Source organism: Aspergillus pseudotamarii (assembly GCF_009193445.1).
Source record: "Aspergillus pseudotamarii strain CBS 117625 unplaced genomic scaffold BDV38scaffold_8, whole genome shotgun sequence".
In the NCBI taxonomy this organism is placed as follows: Eukaryota; Fungi; Ascomycota; class Eurotiomycetes; order Eurotiales; family Aspergillaceae; genus Aspergillus; species Aspergillus pseudotamarii.
Genome location: NW_022475022.1, coordinates 494,930 through 515,574, shown reverse-complemented (window position 1 = coordinate 515,574; position 20,645 = coordinate 494,930). Strand labels below are relative to the sequence as shown.

General features: G+C 47.9%; 7 protein-coding genes across 7 annotated transcripts; 3 read left to right on the top strand and 4 right to left on the bottom strand.

Annotated features, from left to right (window-relative positions):
* Positions 1-241: 241 nt before the first annotated feature.
* Positions 242-4,785, top strand: BDV38DRAFT_296896 (glycosyl hydrolase family 76-domain-containing protein; the record flags this gene model as incomplete). Its single annotated transcript, XM_032063033.1, has 8 exons — positions 242-338; positions 425-651; positions 702-1,151; positions 1,228-1,791; positions 2,608-2,656; positions 2,941-2,994; positions 3,053-3,766; positions 3,833-4,785. The coding sequence occupies 8 exons, from the start codon at positions 242-244 to the stop codon at positions 4,783-4,785; spliced, it is 3,108 nt and encodes a 1,035-aa protein (XP_031917453.1).
* Positions 4,786-5,133: 348 nt separating this feature from the next.
* Positions 5,134-6,424, bottom strand: BDV38DRAFT_279287 (TauD/TfdA dioxygenase family protein; the record flags this gene model as incomplete). The annotated part of the gene is made up of 4 exons (XM_032058979.1): positions 5,134-5,297; positions 5,369-5,743; positions 5,802-6,134; positions 6,190-6,424. 4 exons carry the CDS (start codon positions 6,422-6,424, stop codon positions 5,134-5,136), a joined length of 1,107 nt encoding a protein of 368 aa, XP_031917452.1.
* Positions 6,425-7,375: 951 nt separating this feature from the next.
* Positions 7,376-8,188, bottom strand: BDV38DRAFT_279286 (uncharacterized protein; the record flags this gene model as incomplete). Its single annotated transcript, XM_032058978.1, has 3 exons — positions 7,376-7,587; positions 7,641-7,769; positions 7,918-8,188. The coding sequence occupies 3 exons, from the start codon at positions 8,186-8,188 to the stop codon at positions 7,376-7,378; spliced, it is 612 nt and encodes a 203-aa protein (XP_031917451.1).
* Positions 8,189-8,893: 705 nt separating this feature from the next.
* BDV38DRAFT_279285 (uncharacterized protein) lies at positions 8,894-10,529 on the bottom strand (the record flags this gene model as incomplete). The annotated part of the gene is made up of 7 exons (XM_032058977.1): positions 8,894-9,403; positions 9,464-9,582; positions 9,637-9,673; positions 9,729-9,854; positions 9,914-10,163; positions 10,233-10,324; positions 10,374-10,529. 7 exons carry the CDS (start codon positions 10,527-10,529, stop codon positions 8,894-8,896), a joined length of 1,290 nt encoding a protein of 429 aa, XP_031917450.1.
* Positions 10,530-11,187: 658 nt separating this feature from the next.
* BDV38DRAFT_279284 (major facilitator superfamily domain-containing protein) lies at positions 11,188-13,224 on the top strand (the record flags this gene model as incomplete). Its single annotated transcript, XM_032058976.1, has 9 exons — positions 11,188-11,412; positions 11,470-11,642; positions 11,698-11,960; positions 12,016-12,181; positions 12,253-12,463; positions 12,529-12,798; positions 12,866-12,901; positions 12,951-13,153; positions 13,209-13,224. 9 exons carry the CDS (start codon positions 11,188-11,190, stop codon positions 13,222-13,224), a joined length of 1,563 nt encoding a protein of 520 aa, XP_031917449.1.
* A 357-nt stretch (positions 13,225-13,581) lies between these two features.
* Positions 13,582-14,433, bottom strand: BDV38DRAFT_279283 (uncharacterized protein; the record flags this gene model as incomplete). Its single annotated transcript, XM_032058975.1, has 2 exons — positions 13,582-14,240; positions 14,334-14,433. The coding sequence occupies 2 exons, from the start codon at positions 14,431-14,433 to the stop codon at positions 13,582-13,584; spliced, it is 759 nt and encodes a 252-aa protein (XP_031917448.1).
* Positions 14,434-18,214: 3,781 nt separating this feature from the next.
* BDV38DRAFT_296891 (uncharacterized protein) lies at positions 18,215-20,346 on the top strand (the record flags this gene model as incomplete). Its single annotated transcript, XM_032063032.1, has 3 exons — positions 18,215-18,265; positions 18,518-19,226; positions 19,281-20,346. The coding sequence occupies 3 exons, from the start codon at positions 18,215-18,217 to the stop codon at positions 19,772-19,774; spliced, it is 1,254 nt and encodes a 417-aa protein (XP_031917447.1). The 3' UTR covers positions 19,775-20,346.
* Positions 20,347-20,645: the final 299 nt, after the last annotated feature.

Below are 20,645 nucleotides of genomic sequence, written 5' to 3'. Positions count from 1 at the left end.
CCGCCGGGTGATTAGGGGGAATGCTATAGGCTTCCCAATCCGCGAGTTATTCCCAGCAGCACGGGCCTGGTTGGTGGTAGCTAATAAAAGAAATGGTGCCGATGTTGCCGACTGTTTTGCTCCGGTCCGTTTTCCAAACCTTTCCCACCTAGAGCCCACTGGACGACGACATCCTCGCATCACCCCAGATTCTAGGTCAGCCGGCTCGTTACGGCGCTGCGTACTCGGACGTTATTCGAAAATGCGTGTGCCCCGCGGTGGGCTTCATGGGACCATCCTTTTCCTCACAGGGATTGGTCGTGTTGTCGAGGCACTGAGTATCGATATCAATGATGCAGGTACGTCACGGCAAGTTTGTGAAGGACGGTGTGCGGAATACTAATGGATAATCCTGGTCTTATCACAGACTCTATCAAAAGTGCAGCCAGCCAGACCGCCTACGGTTCGATGTTATGGTATTCCGGCAATGAAACGGGTCAGATCCCGGGAGCGTTTCCAGACAAGTGGTGGGAAGGCAGTGCTTTGTTCTTAAGCTTGCTATATTATTGGCATTATACTGGCGATACCACCTACAATGCTGAAGTCAGTCAGGGTATGGAGTGGCAGGCTGGCAATGGAGACTACATGCCAGCCAATTATAGTAGCTACTTGGTATGGACAGTCAACTCCATCCAATCCAGCCTTTCTGACCAGTGGCCCAGGGTAACGATGACCAAGGCTTTTGGGGGATTGCCGCCATGACAGCTGCCGAGATCGGTTTCCCCGACGTTGATAACGGATACTCGTGGCTGTCCCTCGCGCAGGGTGTTTTCAACACGCAAGTGGCCCGGTGGGATAGCAGCAATTGTGGTGGTGGTCTGCGCTGGCAGATCTTCCCATACCAAGCGGGCTACGCCATGAAGAACTCGATTTCGAACGGTTTGTTGTTCCAGCTGGCAGCACGTCTCGCTCGGTATACCAACAACCAGACGTATACGGAATGGGCTGAAAAGGTTTGGGATTGGAGTGTGTCTTCGCCGCTGCTAAATAATAAAACATGGAATGTCGCGGACTCCACCGATATAGCAGGCGGATGTAAATCCCAGGGAAACAACCAATGGTCGTACAATTATGGCACGTACCTAATCGGTGCGGCGTACATGTATAACATGGTAAGGGTCCAGTTCTTTCCGTGGGGAAATTCTGAGGTTGCCTTCTAGACTCCCAAAGCTAATACCTGTACTTCAGACCGAGAAGGAGACATGGAAGACAGCGGTTGACGGCCTTTTGGGAGTTACACTGAACACGTTTTTCCCGAAATCCTTCAATTATATTATGTCCGAGGTCCTCTGCGAGCCGAACGAGGTTTGTAATGATAATGAAATCCTGTTCAAGGGCCTTGTCACTGGGTGGCTTGCTTTCGTTGCCTTGCTGGTCCCGTCCACTTATGACGAGATTCTCCCCAAGTTGCAAGCGTCCGCGCAAGGGGCTGCCGCGTCGTGCAGTGGGATGAGCAACAACACATGTGGGGTGCGCTGGCATGAATCGAAGTGGGATGGCTGGGTTGGTATGGAAGAGCAGATCAGCGCCACCGATGTGCTGAGTTCGGTCTTGGTCACGGAAAAGAAATGGAGCGGCCCCTTGACCTCGTCGACAGGCGGAAACAGTACCAGCAACCCAAACGCGGGTAGCAACGATGGCAGCAGCTCTGATAAGAGCCAGTTAAAACCGATCACGACCGGTGACAAGGCGGGAGCTAGTATTGTCACGATTGCATTTGTTGGTGTATGGGGTGGTTTGGTTGCCTTTATGGTCCTCGGAACCTGAGCTTTTGGCTTTTACTATTCTGACCGTTGTTTCCCATATTATCATTTTCTGTATATGAGTATTATATCAGCGCTTGGGGTATTTGCGGGTATTCGTGATGAACACAGTGAGGCATTGTATATAGGGAGCCTGCTATTCATTACAACCGAGAGAGAGACTTGAACTATCCTCCTCTCGGATGACATTCGAATCTTATCAGTCTAGCCACAACTCTACGACATAATGTAGATCATCGGACGATCACTACAAACACAAGAGAGGAAAGGATTTCCACATGTGCTGCATTTGCTGAGTCCCACTGTGGTACGGTGGACCATCTTGGCAGTCTTGGCTTCGGCATTTGTTTTTGAGCCAAATCCTCTGGTCCAGCACGTGCCACACGTGCCATGCGTACCAAAGATGCGTCTGACGTACTACTGGTCAAATCCGGAATAAATTCCTTGAGATCCTAGCGAGACCACCGGCCAACTTCCACAATGGTCAATACATCTCCGCATCGGTCTTCCCTCCCACAGCACTGGCACAACCTCACAGTTGGCCACTTCACTGCGAATGCGTCTCAATAGTCTGGTAATCCTACCCTGATCTCTCAGAGATGAGATTTGCTGGGTTGGAGGCTAACTTTGAAATAGTACTTTAGGTTCTACGGATCAATCTAGCTCAATCCGGAGCAGTGGCTGTATTGCCTATGAATAAATGTTGATGTCACAGCCCCCACGATTCCTCTCTGGCATATCTTCATTCCTCACTCCGCTCGAGCAGTTCAGTATCCATGCTACTCCGTTTGTACTGAGCTGTCAGTGGTCAAACGCACAATTTATATTGCGTGGAAATGTTCCACTTGGTAGTGGTCTAGAGCACGAGGCTTAATTGGGAGACCAAATTCTCTTCTTAGCTGACGCCCGAGGCCCTACAGGCTTTAACTATGCTCGCTGATTGGCAGCGATCGAAACGCTGTCGGTTCGTCTTACAGAGTGAGGCCGAATGGATATGGTTATTGGTGCATCGTTTAATAAACTGCGAATAGAAACTGAGTCTGCTGGTGTTCTTCATATCACAGAGCACTTCTCCTCAACAGCCCCGGGACTAGTCGATACTATCGACTCTATCCTATTCTCATTTCCAGTGGCCCAGTGCATGCAACCATGGGCGATGATGCCAAGGAGTTTGATTTCATTATCGTTGGAGGTTCGTGCTCAGAGCTTTTGTAGATGCAAGCTACGGGCTCACGCTTACAACCTCACAGGCGGTCCTGCAGGATGTATTATTGCGTCACGACTCGCATCCTGTTCAGAGAAACCCAGGGTTCTTCTATTAGAAGCTGGAAAGTACAATGACTCGGAAGATCTCTTGGTCGATGGGCAGAGATGGATCACGCTACAGCAACCGGGGATGAATTGGGGTTACAGCACGGTGTCGCAGGAACACTGCAACGGCCGCCAACTCGATTACAGTCGGGGACGGGGTTTGGGAGGTAGTACTGCGATAAACTTTGGCTTCTGGGCCGTTGGGTGTCGCGGAGACTACGATCGCTGGGCGGACCTCGTCGATGATCCTCGCTTTGATTGGCCACATATGCAAGCGCGATTCAAAGCCCTCGAGTCATTCCAGACAGAGGACACTGAGGCCAGGTACGGTGACTACGTCGCTCCTCGACCCGAAGACCACGGCCAACACGGGCCACTCAAGGTAGGATATCCCAAAATATGGGAACGGGATATTGTGCCTATGTTGGATATTTTTCGTGATGCCGGCTTTCCAATGACCCGGGACCTTAACAGCGGAAATCCATTAGGCATAGGGCCCGTGATCAATTCTTTCTACCAAGGTCGACGAACGACCGCAGCCACTTTGCTCCAAGATAGTGGCGACAATCTCACTATTATAACCGAGTGCTCAGTTGAGAGACTGGTCTTTGAAGGGAACCGTGTCATCGGGGTTGAAGCTACAGGGACTCGTTGTAAGTAATTCATGGTTGTAGCCTATTCTGATTGTTCAGCAGTGGACTAACATCTTTATTCTTCAGATTTTGCTTCCAAAGAGGTTATTCTCTCTGCAGGTAGCCTCGACACACCGAAGCTATTAATGCTTTCCGGTATTGGACCGAGATCACAGTTGGACAAACATGGGATTCCTATAATCTGTGACCTTCCTGCCATTGGTCAGAACCTGAAAGATCACTGCCATGTTCCACTTGCATTTAGACGAAGCAAAGAAAGCAACGACCGACATTTATTCTATGGAGAGCCAACCGCATCGCAGGAAGCCCTGGAGGCCTGGAAGAATGACGGAACCGGGCCGTGGTCCATTTTTGGTTGCCAGGCCGTGGGTGGCTGGGTGAAATCCTCCTCGGTCATAGACTCTGCCGAGTTCAACCAGCTTCCACGGGCTGAGCAAGAATTCCTCAAGGGCGAGACAGTTCCCCATTATGAACTAGTTTCGCATTTCCCTTTCCACCTGCTCAGTCCAGGAGTCTCAGAGGACTTTAGCTATGTATGTCTTGTAGCCTTCTTGATGAACCCTCAAAGCCGTGGCGAGGTGAAATTACAGTCTGCCGACCCGACGGTTCCTCTTTTGTTCAACCCTAAATTTCTGTCACATCCGTATGATCGCCGTGTCGCGATTGAAAGCTACCGCGAGCTTCTAAAACTAAGCGCCTACCCCTCCTTCTCTAAGGATACCATAGGGGACTTGATTCGACCACAGGGGGACAGTGACGAGGCTATCCTTGAATTTTGGAAGCAATTTGTCAGTTCCACCTGGCACATGGCTGGGACTGTGAAGATGGGGAGATCAGATGATCCAGACGCAGCTGTGGACAGCTCATTCCGAGTCCGGAACGTAGAGGGACTACGGGTGGCAGACATGAGTGTGGTGCCTGTCTTGACAAACAACCACACGCAGGTAACAGCTTATCTTGTGGGAGCAACATGTGCAGCTGTTCTCATCGAGGAATATAATCTTACGTGTAAAGCCTAAAGCAACTTGGCAAACTGACAACATCACTATTTATGCCGATTCCGTTTCCAATGCTTCACGACGACCTGTGTTCTTTCAGACACTGTTAGCATAGAGATGGCCTGTTGAGGCCGATCAGCCATAGTTTAAAAGTATGAAACAAGAATACACTAGGCCACCGGGCTATGCCAACACCTGACTTGATTAACGCAGGTTTTTTGCTTTGCCAGTGTCACTAACAACATGGGCAGACAAGATTAATTGGGCATGTTTGATCAACATTTGATTGTATTTGGCGTTCGTCCGAATAGCCTTTAAACAATGACGACGTTACCTTGGTCGCTTACACTGCGCAGCTCGCTAATATATCTATTCCGATTCAGCTTCCAAGGCTTCACGCCGACTTCTGCTCTTTGGGTCAAAGTAAGGCCGCTCTCCTAGACCAACAACACGATGGCCCGTCCGTGGACCAAAGCCCTTCTCCTTGTAGTCGTACGTCGCCGCATGATAGACACTGCGGTTGTCCCAGATAGCTTTATAATGGCACCACGTCAGATACAATACTTCTCTCCCTGCGCTGGGATACAGTAGGTGGTTTACTTACCTAAGTCATTGGGGTTCTCCCATCTCAGACGCACTTGAAGATCATGGTTCTCAACGATCAAAGAGACAAACCATTTCAGCAGATGGTCACTTTCTTCATCAGAGAGGTCATTGACTCTCGCAACGTGAGCGCCCACGGCAAAGACGCTCTTCCACCCGGTTACTGGGTTCGTCCGAATAACAGGGTGAATGGCCTTCAATTCATCACCAACATTCTCTGGAGCACCCCGAGGGCCAGTAAAGATCTCAAAGTCATTTTCCTTAGCAACCCTGTTGAACCCAGGCTGGGCATATGTCGCAGTCAAGCCATCCAGGAACTGTTGGTAAGGCTTGGAGATTCGGTCGTAGACTTCGTAGCCGGATGCCCAGAGTGTGTCTGTACCGACTGGTTAACCTTCTTGTACAGCTTCAGCTTCGTTGCATTATTGACTCACCACCGCCAGTCTTGGGAAGCTCTGTCAATCGGAGAACGGTGTAGTCACTGGGAATCGGCTCGAAGGTAATATCACTATGCCACTCCCTTCTAGCGCTTTGCTTCTTCGGATGCAAACGTCCCTTGTACAGCTGGTCATGGTTCTTGGAGGTGATGACGCTGATCTCGTTATCTTTGACATTGTGCTCGCGTCCCGCATTATGAATAGGGTGCACATGAAGACCAGATGTACTGGGCTTGCCGGCAAGGAGGCCCAATCGCTGGATTAGCTCTTTCTGCAGATCATCGTCTAGTCCGTCTTGTTTGCGAAAGAAAACGACGCCGCGTTGTGAGACTAATAACAATCCCTTAGCCACAACCCCACCGATACGACACTAATATATCCTTACTGGTTATAGCAAGATCGCGGAGCAGCTCATCCGAGTTGGGAGCCCGCAGCCACTCAGCCAAGTTAGCCGTTGGGAACTCCCGGCCAATGACGGGGGTAACATCGAAGGAATCGAAGGAGTCAAGAACCCCGCTAAGCTTCAAGGGCGCCTTTTGGAGAGTCTTTGCGGCTGGTACATCTCCTTCCACAATGGGGACCACCGGGGTTGTGGTGCTGTCAGCGACGGAGGGAGCCATTTGATAATGATTTTCGGTGTCTTTTGCACTTCGTTTGTCTCAGAGAATCTACATCTATGAGAAAGCAGATGGGTTACGACAACCTACCTCTTTATACGTCCCATATCACCATGATGGTGACATCTCAACTATGCCGCTTTCCCGAACCCCGCATCTCAAACATCACTATCGGTTCCAGGCACAAGACAAAAGAACCATTGACATCGCTCAAATCCATCGATAAGACTATTTCTCCAGAGATTCACAATACCCTCAGGGGATCATGCAATATCTCGCCATCTCATGTTGATCTCTGGGAGTAAACTGAGTGTATAGGACAGTAAGCACGGCCATAGACCGGATAGCGATGGAGTCATTTGACACGTTGGTTACGCCACCTAGTCACTACCAATCATACACTGATAACGATAAGGCTATATAAGCGGCATACAAGAGGAAGAGCTATGAATCTAGACACAGGCTGCGATCTCGGCCTCGTGGTCATTCCTTGCTCGTGCCGGGTTAGTGTAAGCGAGTGCTTGGCGGTTAAGCACATCAGCCGGATGTTGGATAGCATCATGCAGGATCGTCATTCTTTGTTTGTATTAGCGTGTGAATACGTAGTTCAAAATGTATAATCTGGCATAAGTTTGGATTAGGGGAATCTTTGTATCCGATATCTGGGGTAGTTTAAGTATGATAATGAATAAATCAGCATAAGGGTCTTTTCTAGATATTAGTACCAAGGCTAGGCAGCAATACACAAAAACTACATTCTTTATGTTCTCGCTGAAATGAACAAACTGTACAGACTTTCAATACTACTATTAAATCGTATACAATCTCGCATTATAATATAATCATTAAGGCAACCTGTAAAGTTCTGATTTATGAACCCCCTACATCAGCCCCCCCCCATCCCCCCCTATAACTCCCACAAATACCTGGTATATCCATCAATATTCGAATATACTAATGCGCAAACCTAAAATCCAACCCCTTATTCCCCTCATCCTTAGTCGTAGCTAAATAAGCCCTCTTCCCCTCCGACATAGCATTCCATTTCCTATCCCGACTTGCAGTATGCCAAACATAGTACGCCTTGGTAAGCATATAGATAAAAATATTCGAAGCCACCAAGCCAACAAGAACACGATTTTCCCTCTTATGGCGAGGCACATCGTCTATCCCCAGTCAGATTGGATACCATAATAGAATGGAAGGGGAAGAGGCATACCTTTGCGGTAAATATTTGAGGCAATGATCCCAGACGCCTGCACGCACATATTGTATACAGCAGTAGACACCGTGCGCGAGCGGACGGTGTTCGAGTACCGGGAGTTCCAGGCGACTTGAATTGGATGTGCTTTTTATCCTTGGTTAGTTCGTCATATTCATATGTAAGGATTGGGAAGAGTGAACATACCAGATGGAGTGGATAGGAAAATAGTCAAAATATCCCATGCAACCTACTTATTGATACTATTTATATCGACGACATAGAGGTAGATCACGAATGGCAGGGCCCAGGACTGAGTGAACATTGCTGCCCAGGTCAACTGGCTTATATTCTAGTGCAGTTATTGGGTTATCATAGACCGACGGCTGAGTTGCAATTGCGTCGGGGTCGTATTTTCGACCCTTTTTAAACCAAAATCTCCGCCCGCTGGATGACTCGCCTAGGTGCGCTATTTTACGGTCACTAGATGAGTCTGTCTCATTTTGTACTGCTGAGACAGTGTCACTGGTGGTCTTCGTTGTGCCGGGGAGATGAACTACAGGCATCTTGAACGAGTAGGATATAGCTCTCCTGGTCCCAGAAGCATAGTAATAAATGCATGACCTAGGAAATCACTATAGGACTATATATTCTTTGGCTTGGACTCTGAAGACCCAAACTACTCCTGGCTGGGGACGATCTAGTCCGGGCAGAGGTCAATCCCACCGTGGGCAATCGCTCACATCTTTTGGAACAAGTAGTACATAGGCTCCCTTGGCGAGCGACGGAAATCGGCGATAATGGTCAGCTCGGTTAGATCGATAATAATGGATTGTGGAGGTAAGCGAGGATATGACCATTTAGGGTGATTAATTGAGGCGCGGTCGAGCCACCCGCAATGGGGAATTGTGACATTGAGGTATCCTATGATGCCATCGGCACTAGGGCTCACCATCACTGGACCCGATTTTCGGCTTGGTTGTTATAAATACCCCTCCTTAATTGGACGGCGACAGTGATTAGTTTCCGAAGGGTGTATGGCAGGTTTCAATGTCAACTTCCTACCCTATAGACGTGTGCTCCAGCCACTCGACGTGTGCCTGTATTATTGAGTACCGGCTTGACAGTGGCTTATCTTAGTCTAATTGGTAACAAGAATAGTATTTGTCTATTGAGTGACCTATGACTATAGTCGGTAGTCAGCAAGTTCCGGCAGATACCTGATCGCTACTAAAACAACCACAGAATACCCATCTCATACCACAAACATTTTAGAGCTTACTTATTGTAGCTTGCTCTACCGAATTATCCTCAGTCGTAGATCTGTTTTGTAAGATGCGTTGAAATGCTTTCTCCACATCGTGCTCTGAAAGCCATATTGTGTTTGGTTTGTTCCGAACTCTTTCTACTAAAATCTCGTCGGAGTCTGTGTTTGTTGCCTGGGCTCCGATACCGTGGAGAACAATTTTCAAGAGCCTTTCAGTATGCGGACGCCGCGTCTCATCGTACAAGGCGAGCGCATCTCTGACCTCATATGCCTTTGGCTTCTGAGCTCGGGACGAGCCCAAAACATGTCGAAAGGCAAGAAACAGTGCATAAGCGTCGTCAATGGCTAGCGAGCCTCCCGCGGCGAAGGCACCACCGTGAGTATGCGCCGCATCACCGACCAAGGTCACTCGTGAGTCAAGCACCCAAGTTGAGAGAGGCTGACCCGCGTGATTCGGATAAATGCGCGTGTAGGGCGTTGCATCTACTAAGGCTTTGACCAAGGGATTCCAATCCTGGTTAGTAATAATTGCTCGTTAGCAACCATTTCCTTCTAAGATCCTAGAGGCAAATACCTTGTAGCGCTGTCGCAGTACTTCAACGCTTTCCTCGTCATCCCATTGTACATTCCTGACCCTCCCGTCCGTGCTTACTGGTATATCGAAATTACCGACAGTGGTATACTGGTTCTTCCCTGCCGCATGGTAAGCTACATCTTTTGAAACTAGTCAGGATAACGGGCCGATACCAAGTCGAGAGGCGAAAAAGTTCTCCTTTGGCCCCCACTGTTTCAATCTGGTAAGCTCTACGAACCTGATATGTTGCACGATATATGCCTACCCAATGCGTGGAATCTAACGGAAGATCCCGAATGTGTGCCACAAGAGATGCGTCGAATGTTGATCGTAGAAAGACCTTTCCGGTGGAAAACAATTGATGGTCAGGGACGAACGATTTCCTCACCTTCTAGTCTACTATGAGCTACCTGCCTTTGGCTAGATATTCCACATGACGAATGTACATACCGAATGGATTCCATCCGCGCCGATTAAAATATCGCCTTGCGCGGATGTTCCGTCCACAAAGTGAAGTGTTACTTTGTCGTGAGATGCTTCCGCGGAAACCACCGTTTTGCTGAGATGAATACGTTCCGAGGGGACATGTTCCAGGAGTGCTGCATGCAAATGTCCACGATGGAATCTTGCTGTTTCATGGCGACGGACGGTAACATTATCGAAGTAGTCCTGGTGTATAACTTCATTTGTCTTCCAATGTCTAATTGAATTGATATCGTAAGTTTCGCTGAGCATTTGGTATGGTAGAAACGTAACCCGGGCCCGCTACCTGTAAATCATAGGAATAGCAGAAGGACCACGAAACGCAACATCTTCGTCGAGAGCATTTAGTACACCGAGCTTCTCGAGTGAGCGAAGGCCCTTGAACACCATTGTCAGTTGAGTAACAACTTTGCGATTGCAGTCTTACATTGGGGCTTATGGCAATGCTGGCGCCGATTTCTCGAAGCTCGGTCGCTTGTTCAAACAATTCAACCTCAATATACGGAAGACGTCTTAATGCGACAGCTACGGAGAGGCCAGCAATTCCAGCTCCGGCAATCATAACTTTTACCGGTTGCGACATTTTGTTGTATGTGATCCCTACAGGTGATAGAATACGACAACGACATGCAGGAGATCGTTGCTTTTTATACAGCTTTACATCGGGGTTGTACCTATAAGTAAAAGCCAAGGACAAGTACTTTCGGCAGTAGTCCTTATCTGATGTTTGCAATCGTTATATAGGAGTGAAAGCACGCAAGCCGTGCATATATCATGCAAGGCTGTGAGTAAGGCACTAAGTTAGCGGGATTCGCCCCGACTTGCCCATCCCCGCATCTTGATAGCCGTTACTAGACCCAATACAAATTAGAAGAACGGTTGGTGCATTTGATCATGTTGTGGAATAAACTCGTTGGCCGATAGCGGCGCCGTGGTTTGCTATTCATTGCCGAACTTTGCGTGATATGACGCCAATAGAGCGAATCGTGTGCTTTGCCAACGTGTCAGTCTGATTGGCTTGAAACATTTAGTTCACAGCTTATCCGGAGTCTAAGCCAAAGCCTGCAAGGATTCGGGCGAGTTCCGCAAGCCCTTCATGTCTGGGCAGAGGATAGTCTATCCTGCTGGAGTATTCGTATACATCGCGATATGTAGAACAAAAGCCACCCCATCGCCAGAGTTCCAAAAGTAGCCCAGCTTTCATTGACACAATCGACCGGTTACTCGATTTTGAAGCGGCAATGTCGAAAACAACGGCCTCAGAGTCAGTCCGCACCGTCAACGATGCTGCTCAGCCACCAAAGCTCAGTCAACGATATGCTGATGAGAGCTATAAGCTCTTTTCAAAAGTTTCTGTGGCAGACCCAACCCCAGAGGAGGCATTAAAAATTAGGAACAAATGTTTATGGCGGATCTTGCCCTTTCTTTGCTTAGGGTATCATATCATGTATGTCGACAAGCAGACGGTACGTATCCCCTTACAGAATTGTACCAGCAATGTTTGACATCCGTCCTTTCTGTAGCTGGGAAACTCAGCCATCCTCGGCATTATGGATGATGCACATCTCAATTCGACTCAGTACAATTGGCTATCGTCAATCTTCTACTTTGGTTACCTTCTTGCGGAGTGGCCACAAAACTGGGCCCTACAACGCTTCCCTGTCGCCAAATGGCTGGCAGGAAATCTTGTCGTGTGGTAAAAACCAGCTATTCTCTTATTTTCCTCATTGAAATTTTGCTAACTTTATCAGGGGAGGTATTACGCTCCTTCATATACCATGCAATAGCTTCGCCACCTTGTTCGTCGTTCGTTTCTTTCTAGGCGTAGCAGAGGCATCTATCGTACCTGCTTTTCTGTTGATCTTGTCTATGTTCTTCACGTATCAGGAGCAGGCCGTTCTAATGCCCATCATGTGGTCGATTGGAAACGCAAGTCCTATCACGTCTGGTCTACTGTCTTATGGAGTTCTATGGATCAAGACCGGAACCTTTGCCCCATGGAAATGGTTTATGGGTATGTCCCTCACATGATGAGCAAGCAATCGATCTAGACACTTATCTATTTGCAGTTATCACTGGTGGAGTGACCGTTGTGTTTGGATTGGCAGTATGGCTCTTCTTCCCTGACAATCCTCTGTGTGCCAGCTTCCTTTCCCCAGAAGAGCGCGCTCAGGCAATCCTTCGGATAAAGGATAACCATTCGGGAATCGAGCAGAAGCATTTCAAGAAGTACCAGTACGATACCACTGTAACCTTGACATTGACATAGATAGCGTCAGTCTTGCTCAGGAACTGATATTCCTTAGATTTATCGAGGCAGTTAAAGATCCAAAGTCATGGCTGTTCTTCCTACATGCCTGGTCTCAGGAAATGGCCAACGGAATGACCAACCAATACTCACTAATCATTAACTCATTTGGGTTCACTGTACTTCAGACTACTCTACTGGGATGTGTAACTGGGATAGTCAGTTTCTTCTCGCTTACCTCAGCGGCAGTGGTTCTAGCGAAGACAACAGTAGGTTTGGCCAGAGAATGGAGACCAGTTAACCACCTTCGACCAGGCTAACGGGGACTTACTAGAACTGCAGGGCTTGGATTTCCCTCGTCGCATACATTCCTGGAGCGATATCTAGCATCCTGCTGCTAAGTTTACCCTGGTCTAATCGATGGGGCCTAATCACAGGGATATGGATCCGCTCAACTGTCGGCATTCCATATGCAGTTGTCATGATCTGGGCTGCTAACGCATCTGCTGGACATACTAAGAAGACCACTGTGATAGCCATGTATCATATTGGATATGGACTAGGAAATATCCTCTCACCACAGCTATTCCAGCCGCGATGGAAGGTATGCAGAAGTGACTCTGATCCTGCTGTGCGCTACTTTTATTTTTGGCTAATGAAGCAAATGATAGCCGCGGTATTATCCCACTTGGACCATTATATTAGTTGTAAGTCTTTGAATCAGCATTTCATTAAGTTACATACTTACTGTTAAAGGTCGCCTGCATCCTACCATCACTCATCATTATATATCTGCGATGGTACCTCTCGAGGGAAAATAAGCGCCGTGATCTGTTGCAGAGTGAAGCACTCGTCGAAGACACGGGTGTGGTTGAAGAGGTCGACAGTGATGGTACCAAACACGCCCGTCTGGTGGACAAGAACCAACTGGACTTGACGGATCGTGAAAACCTTTCCTTGTATGTGCTCCCTCCGATTCGTTTTCTACTTCACTAACCATAGAACTTTTGGTAGTCGATATGTCCTTTAATGTAGAGACATATCTTGAATCGAAATACAGCCACCTTTTTCTAAAGATTAGCCCGTATATCACTTTTCTTTCGGAGCTCAGCTACGACGCATACCTAGTCTCTGTTTCCAACGTAGATTAATCTTTTCCACGCATTGTAAAGGCTGGCAGTCCAACAATTCTACAGAGTTAAAGATAGAATAATGATGACATTCTCTGGGTTCAAGAAGAATCAAAAAATGATGAAATGCACTAAAGAGATTTCCTATTCTTGCCGGCAAGCAACAGAGTCCCTGTTTCCAGTCATCCTTCTCCAGCACAAGCAGACTATCCACCACCTCGTTATGTTCGTCATGTCAGAAACTAGGCCTTTGCAACTCAGGGAAATTGGCCAGCACCCAAGCAAACACCCATTACGCATTTATCGCTCTTGCAACAGGTGCTGTCGTTCTCACAGTGACGAGCGCATCGGTTGTCCCGTTCGCCTTCAAAACGGGTACCATCCACATTCTCATCATCCTCTTCTGACTTCGTCGTCTCATCCGCAGGTGCATACCGTTCGTAGATCTCACGCTTGGCATCACGAGGCGGCTTCTGAGGGCCCAGGCAAACTCCATAGAAGCACCTGTCGCCAGGGCAGCAATGAAAATCAGCTCTGCATCCACGCTTGCAGGGGTTTTGCTTCCTCCTCTCGAGGGGGGTAGCAGGAGAGGTGCCCTCAACATCAGTGCTGTCGTCCTCATCCTCATTCGAGTGGTCCTTGTCTTCCAATTTTACCCCAATGTAATGGTTGAGCTTTCCTTGGGGCCTGGGCAAGGTTTCGATTGTGTGGATGAGCTTCGACAGCTCAGGGTCAAATTCGCTCCCAGGCTGAGAGGGACCGTCGCGCTTCGCGGGCCACTTCCAACCTCCGGGCATTTCTGTACCCGGGAATGGTGGGTGTAGATGCTCTCTCATGTACTGGAAGACAAATTGCGCCTCCTCCTGGGTGAGGTCGGAGAATTTGATAGGATGTGTAGGGGCGACTGTGCGCTGGGCTATAATCGGGGTAAGTCATTGTGGACGGAAGAAGGGGCAGGGCCCATAGCATTGTGTCAAGTATACGTGTACTGGAACTGGGAGACACTAACCTTGAGTGGGTGTAGGACTGTTGTCAACCACTGTGGGATCGCCCTCAGTGGCGGCCCCGAAAGCGGCGAAGACACAGAGAAGGATAGTTGAGGCTTTCATCGTGAGAAGCTCGTGAGAACGTAAGGTGTCATAAGCTGTTGAAGAAAAATGGCGCTGTGGAATAGATCCCAATTAAGAGGATGAGTTGTACAGAAAGGGGACAACTCAACGGGGCATGATGGAGGCTTTATAACCTGCATCTAGAGAGTACTTTGGCCGAATGATGTCAGTGAAAGAACGAGAGGCTTTCCGGGGTCACCTTCTCTGGGGTTGATTGACAATTGTATCCACTTTTACGTTGATTGAGCCAATACATTTGGAATGCCTCCCCACAGTTTAGGGCTATTCCCTTGATAGCATCTGCCAGATGACCGTACAATAATTCACTGGTTGACGGGTGCATTCAGACCAGCCAAACCTTCTTGACCAGTATTAACTATACACTATCTCACGGTGGGACTCCTTGCCCCGTGGCGGCCTGGGCAGGGCAATAGATGGCCACACTAATGGATCTACCAAGGTAAAGCATAGCTCAGGCCCACTCTGAGTGCATACATCGTGACCAACAAGATTATGATATGCACTGCATATAGCACGATGCCATAACATACAGACGTAGAGTGAAGAATATCTATATGCAAAACAACAGTTTCCGCGACTGTACCTGTCTTTACGATCCTCGATGTCATTGCTATTTGGATAACACCATGTATCGCCTCCAGTCACTCAGTTACACCTTATTCAACTCCCATCCTTTGTTCACCCAATGCATGAAGTTCCAGCTTAGCCACAAAAGTGGACGAAGAACCATAACAAGAAAATCGAAATTATCCATAGACTCAGATCCATAACTAGTAGTTTCAGGTTCTTTGTTCGGCAACCCTTGAGGCTTGCCCCGTTGCTTGGCCGATTATGCTTTCGTCCTTGTTCCTAACTGACGGCTACGGAGTCTTGGTTGAGACAAAGAAATGAGAACCTTATTAACGGCCCAAGTTGCCCCGGCCCCAGTTTGAGTGATAGTACAAGAATACTATAGTTATATAAATAGATCAAACTCAATCCCCACAATCCTTAACCCGCAGTGAAGAACAATACTACGTTCCTCACAGGGTGTCATTTGTAGGACGCACGGGATCGATTGTTCGGCGTCGACGTTACTGTAGGAAGGGCTCTCTTGGATTTGTATTTGTAGAGTCATTTATACCTCGGGTATTTTGGTTTATTCATGTTCGATACTTACTGTTCTGGATTCGGTTGTCTAGGGGCGTGGTTGGTCAGTGTCCTGTGAGATCATCTTCCCTCTATGGAACATAAAATTCAACAATTGCGAAAGACAAAGGAATGATAGTAAACATTGGGGATGATAATCTTGTCTGGGAGTTAATTAACTGTAAAGTCCATACTGTGGTAGAGTGCGAATGGAACTTTGGTACTCCGTAGAATGAACAAGATCACTGTGGCCAGTCCTATACCGCTTCCTACTCCAGTAATTATATGAGGCTATCCAACGCCATATTCAGTGACCATAACTTTTTTGTGTCTATCGTTTTCTATTCTTAAGCCTGCCATAAGAAAAAAGAAAATTGAACCGAATACCTTGACTCAACGAACTGTTTCGCAAACCCACTAACAGCCTTTCACACCCTATCATAGTAGCTTGCCTCCCACATGTCCTGGGCCGAGGTAGCACTCCCCCAGATACACTGAGGGCACCTACGTAAGATTGGCTTCACTTAGATCCGTATGAAGTCGTTTACAAGAAAAAGAAAAAAAAAATGAACCTCGCTGGACTTCAACAACACTCCATTTAGGCAAGTGTACCTATGACTGACTCCTTATCGACATTGACAGATAACAAGCGAGGTGATTGCGGCGACTCTTGCGATCGTAGATCAGTGCATTGCGTTAGAGGCTCACCTCGCATTAGCGTGTTGATGTCCCCGCGGAGGCGGCGGCTCACCCATGGAGAAGTATTGGTCTTATTCATGACGTACTGTGGGGACCACTTTACTCACTTATATCCCGTATACTACGGAGTAAATTTCCTAGGTATAGATCAGTGAACAGAAAGGTGTCTATGCAGTTTGTTACTGAACAGGCACCAAGACTAAATCATATCTGCACCGTGAGCAGATTGGGTAGTAGGCTGTGCACATATGCAAGCTGGGTCGCTCCGCCTAGGTTTGTATCTATCTATGTTTACTCATTGTAGCTGATAGAGCTATGGACCAATGTTGACCTCCCCGGTCTGCCGTGGTATCTTCAAGTCTCACATAATCGCCTGAACATGGACTGCAATTCTGATTCCGGCCACATTGAGGGTTTACCGTTGAAGGTATTGATACTAATAGCCATGAGAATATTCGAATCAAACTATGTGGTTGTTAAGGACGTGATTAATATACTTCGGAGTAGTACATAGAATTAGTTAAGAAGATGCGGGTTAGGGGCTGTGGGTAGTAGGTACTGTTCTTGACAGTAGACAAAAAAAAGGCTAAATAACAGCTCTTCACTAGAAATTATTCCTGCCTCAGGCATTACATTGTGCTCTATAACACCGCCACATTCATGCGCCATAGGTATAATATTAATATTCTCTTAATTGACAATAGTTAATCTAAAAATACTCGGTCTACTTTTTTAAGTGCGGGAAATTGAAAATTGGTATATATTCGTTCGATATATTTCCAGTAAACAGGACTCGAGGAGAGGTCAAAACTACAACCAGAATCAAACCCTGAAAAGGGTTGAGGCTTCTACATGTGCATCAATCGAGTGCGGCGTATGCTCACATGATTTACTTTATGGTTGGCACAATATTCAAGGGACCCGGTGACCGAAGTTGATTATAAATACTATATCCTATGTCGGAGATCGTATAGGTATCACGCGCTGTTTATATATAATAGGACATGGCGTGGATGACCATGCGTCTGATCGAATTCCTTTAGAACCATGCTAGATCGAAAAAGGTACAGCGAGAGGGCAATAAGCGCCAGAAGCTACTCCCTATAAAAAAAAAAAAAAAACAAAAAAAAAAAAAAAAAAAAAAAAAAAAAAAAAAAAAAAAAAACAACAAGTTCTCTGCAGTCTAGACGTTAAAGTTGTCCATGGTCGGCAGTTGCCGCCGAAGTCATGGCGGGAGGATTGACGCGAGACCTCCCGCAACGGGTTTAGCGTGCCTGACTCGCAAAACATCGGATATTTTTCTGTTTCCACTTTTGAACTCTTCTTTTCTTGATTACATACAACCTGGACGCACCGACTTGGCAATTGTCCAACTCCAGTTGGATCGCTGGATGTGATTCCTTCGATTCCTGCGCCCTCGTCAGCTCAAGAGTCACCAAAAATGGACAGGGAGCAGAAACCTTGTGCAGACTGGACCATTCATTGGCCTCGACCGGCTGACGGTGCAGCTGGCCAGACTGATAGGCCCGAATAAGCTGCCCTAACGGCGACAGAACTGATCTTCGGGCCACTTTGTGATCCTGGTCCCCACCCATTAGTGTTATAGAATTATTACCTTCACTGTGCTACATTGCCGCCGAATAAAACACGCCGGCTATGACTGGTGACGCCCTGCTGCTCCTAAAAGCCTGTCCTTTGTTTTTAGTCGTCCACAGACCCCGAACTAGGCCGATGATGCGCCGACCATTCTTCGTCTCTCCCCTGATTCCTTTCCCCCCCCTTTTGGGGCGACCAATGACGACATCCCAACGGATGTCGCTTTTCTCCAGGATTTCCATGCTGATGAGAGAGCACTTCCCCCCCCACCCCCAATCTTTCTCTCGTCACATTGATCTCAAAACTCAGCGCATTATATGATCGCAGATCGCAGAATATGGCTCAGCACACAGTCGATAAGAGAGAGCACATGGAAGCCGGTGAAAAGGTAGGCCGAACCCGTATGGTTGCTCGGAAACACGGAAAATGCTGATCGCAACGTTCTTTCCGCCTTAGAAACAGTCCAGCCATGACTACGACGCCGAACACGCTCACAAGGAGCATGGAAGCGGACGGGGGATGATCGCAAGGTCGGCCACGCGTATCCATACGAAAAAATCTCTCCTGGGATGCGGTTTCGTAGCGGTATGTATAAACTCTGTTTACGCCCGGTCGCACGGTCCTGACTCGAGTGGAACAGCGCACATTTAATCAGAGTCAAGGTCCCCGTTCCGAGCAAGATTCCGAGTCCAATTCGGAGCACGCAACGCATCGAAAAAATAAGTCAAAATCGGGGGGTTCGCCGCCCATGAAACCGAGCCAGATGATGGACGAGCACCCAGAGCGCAATCCCACCGAGCTAGGGGACCCGGAAGGTCTCCATTCGTCAGCCAAGATCGAACCCGCCCAGAATCCTCGACCGCGTGACGGTAAAGTGAAGCAAATGGAGAGCCATATCGTCGCTTTGGCGAGAGGCATTACCGAGTTGGATAATGATCGAAAACGACTGCAGGCGCAAGTTCGCTCTGCACGGAGCGGCTCTTGGGTCACCAAAAGCAGCCGGCAAATACGCGAAGAGCTGTCGAGTCTGGAGGCAGCAATGCGACAATGGGCAGAAAATTATAGTGTCGGTGAGATACGTGCGCTCGATAGCTTGCCGATCGAGGAGAAGGACGCCATCCTGGAACGGTTGAGTGGATATTGCGCGCCAGTGGATTGGAGGACACTAATCAAGAAAGTGCCAACGATGGCAAATAACATCCCAGCCCTTCTTATGCAGGCTCTGCTGGCCAAGGATATCTTTGGATCCATCTTCGCCAACCCCTTCTTTGCCTTCGGAGAGTCTAAAGAACCCTCAACGGCGCACTCGGCCCAAACATTATCTTATTTATACGCATCCATGCTAGATGGTATGTCCCTTGAGCTACCAGGGAAACTGCCTACTGAATTCTAATCAAACGTAGTCAACAAGGAAGAAGCCCACATCTGGCGTTCGCAAACTCTCCGGCTTCTGGCCACACCTCCCCCGAACTCTGTGCACAATGCACTATTGCGTGCGAAGGTGGAAGCTATTACTAGTGAGCTGGCGGTTGAATTCCTCGCTGGTCCTGTTCAGTTACTCTTCCGAGACCGAAGTGATTCGTGGGCGATCCAGCGTAACCAGGAACTCTATCAGCTTTACCACACGGCTGGCGAATTGGCCATCTCCCTGTGGACGCAACGATCCTTCATGAGGTGTTACTGTCTGGATGAGCTCCCTGTCTTTCGGGCAGAGCACCCGGTAATGAGTGCCCACGCCCTTCATCGTCAACACGGGAACGATGCAAAATTAGATGGCAAGCATGCTTTGATTATCGTGCATCCGGCTATTGTTGCCTTCGGGAATGAATATGCTGAGCATTATGATCTATGTAAGGTTTGGGCTAAGGGTATTATCCTGGTGGATGAACACGTGTGACGCGAAGGTTATGATGGATATCGACGCTATCTGACGAGTATATTTACAGTGTAACATAGTTAATATTAATACATACCCCAATACAATTGGCCACCTTGGGCTTTATATACCCACAGAGCTCGATCTCGGACTTGTCGCCGTGATGGTAACACGGGCTCACATAGAGCTAATATGGTTCTTCTACGCGGCAAGCAACACGCCTGCGGTGAGCCTTACTCAATCTTTACTACCGGGTCAGGATGCAAAATTGCTGCTTGAAGCTGTGGTGATGCTCGAAACATCCTTATACAAAGATACCCTCACACAAAGGGGGACAATATACAACGAAGGTTGCTTCAACATGTTTCTAATATATGCTGATAGCTGCGAAGGGTATGAACAAAGCCGCCCACTGAACCTCATTCACCATATGTGCTCAAGGATAGGCCAATCGCAATGATTCCATCACAGCAGCTGCTCAGAAGTACTTGTTCACTCTCCAACAAAACACAACACCCACCTCGGATCAACATTCTGAGGGAATTCTATCTCATCTTCATGGATTCCTTACTAAGATTTGCGTTATAACCCTTATGAGCTCGCGTCAGATGTTTACGAGCTGCAACCTCCCATTGACAGAGAGCTGCAGCCGCGCACGATCCAGAGAGTTTCCTTTTGTAGGTAAATGACGAGGATATATATTGGAAGGCATCACTTTCACCTTAGATGGCAGAAGTAAGATCTCAGGGCTGCATGGCGCTTGAAAACGTCTCAATGGTATCCTGCTTTGTCATCACGTGCTGCCTTTATGCAGCCCGCAGTAACCGAGTCTTCGAGGCAACTGTATCTCCTTTTAGCATTTCTAAACAGAATGGTCCAGCTCTCAATTTTT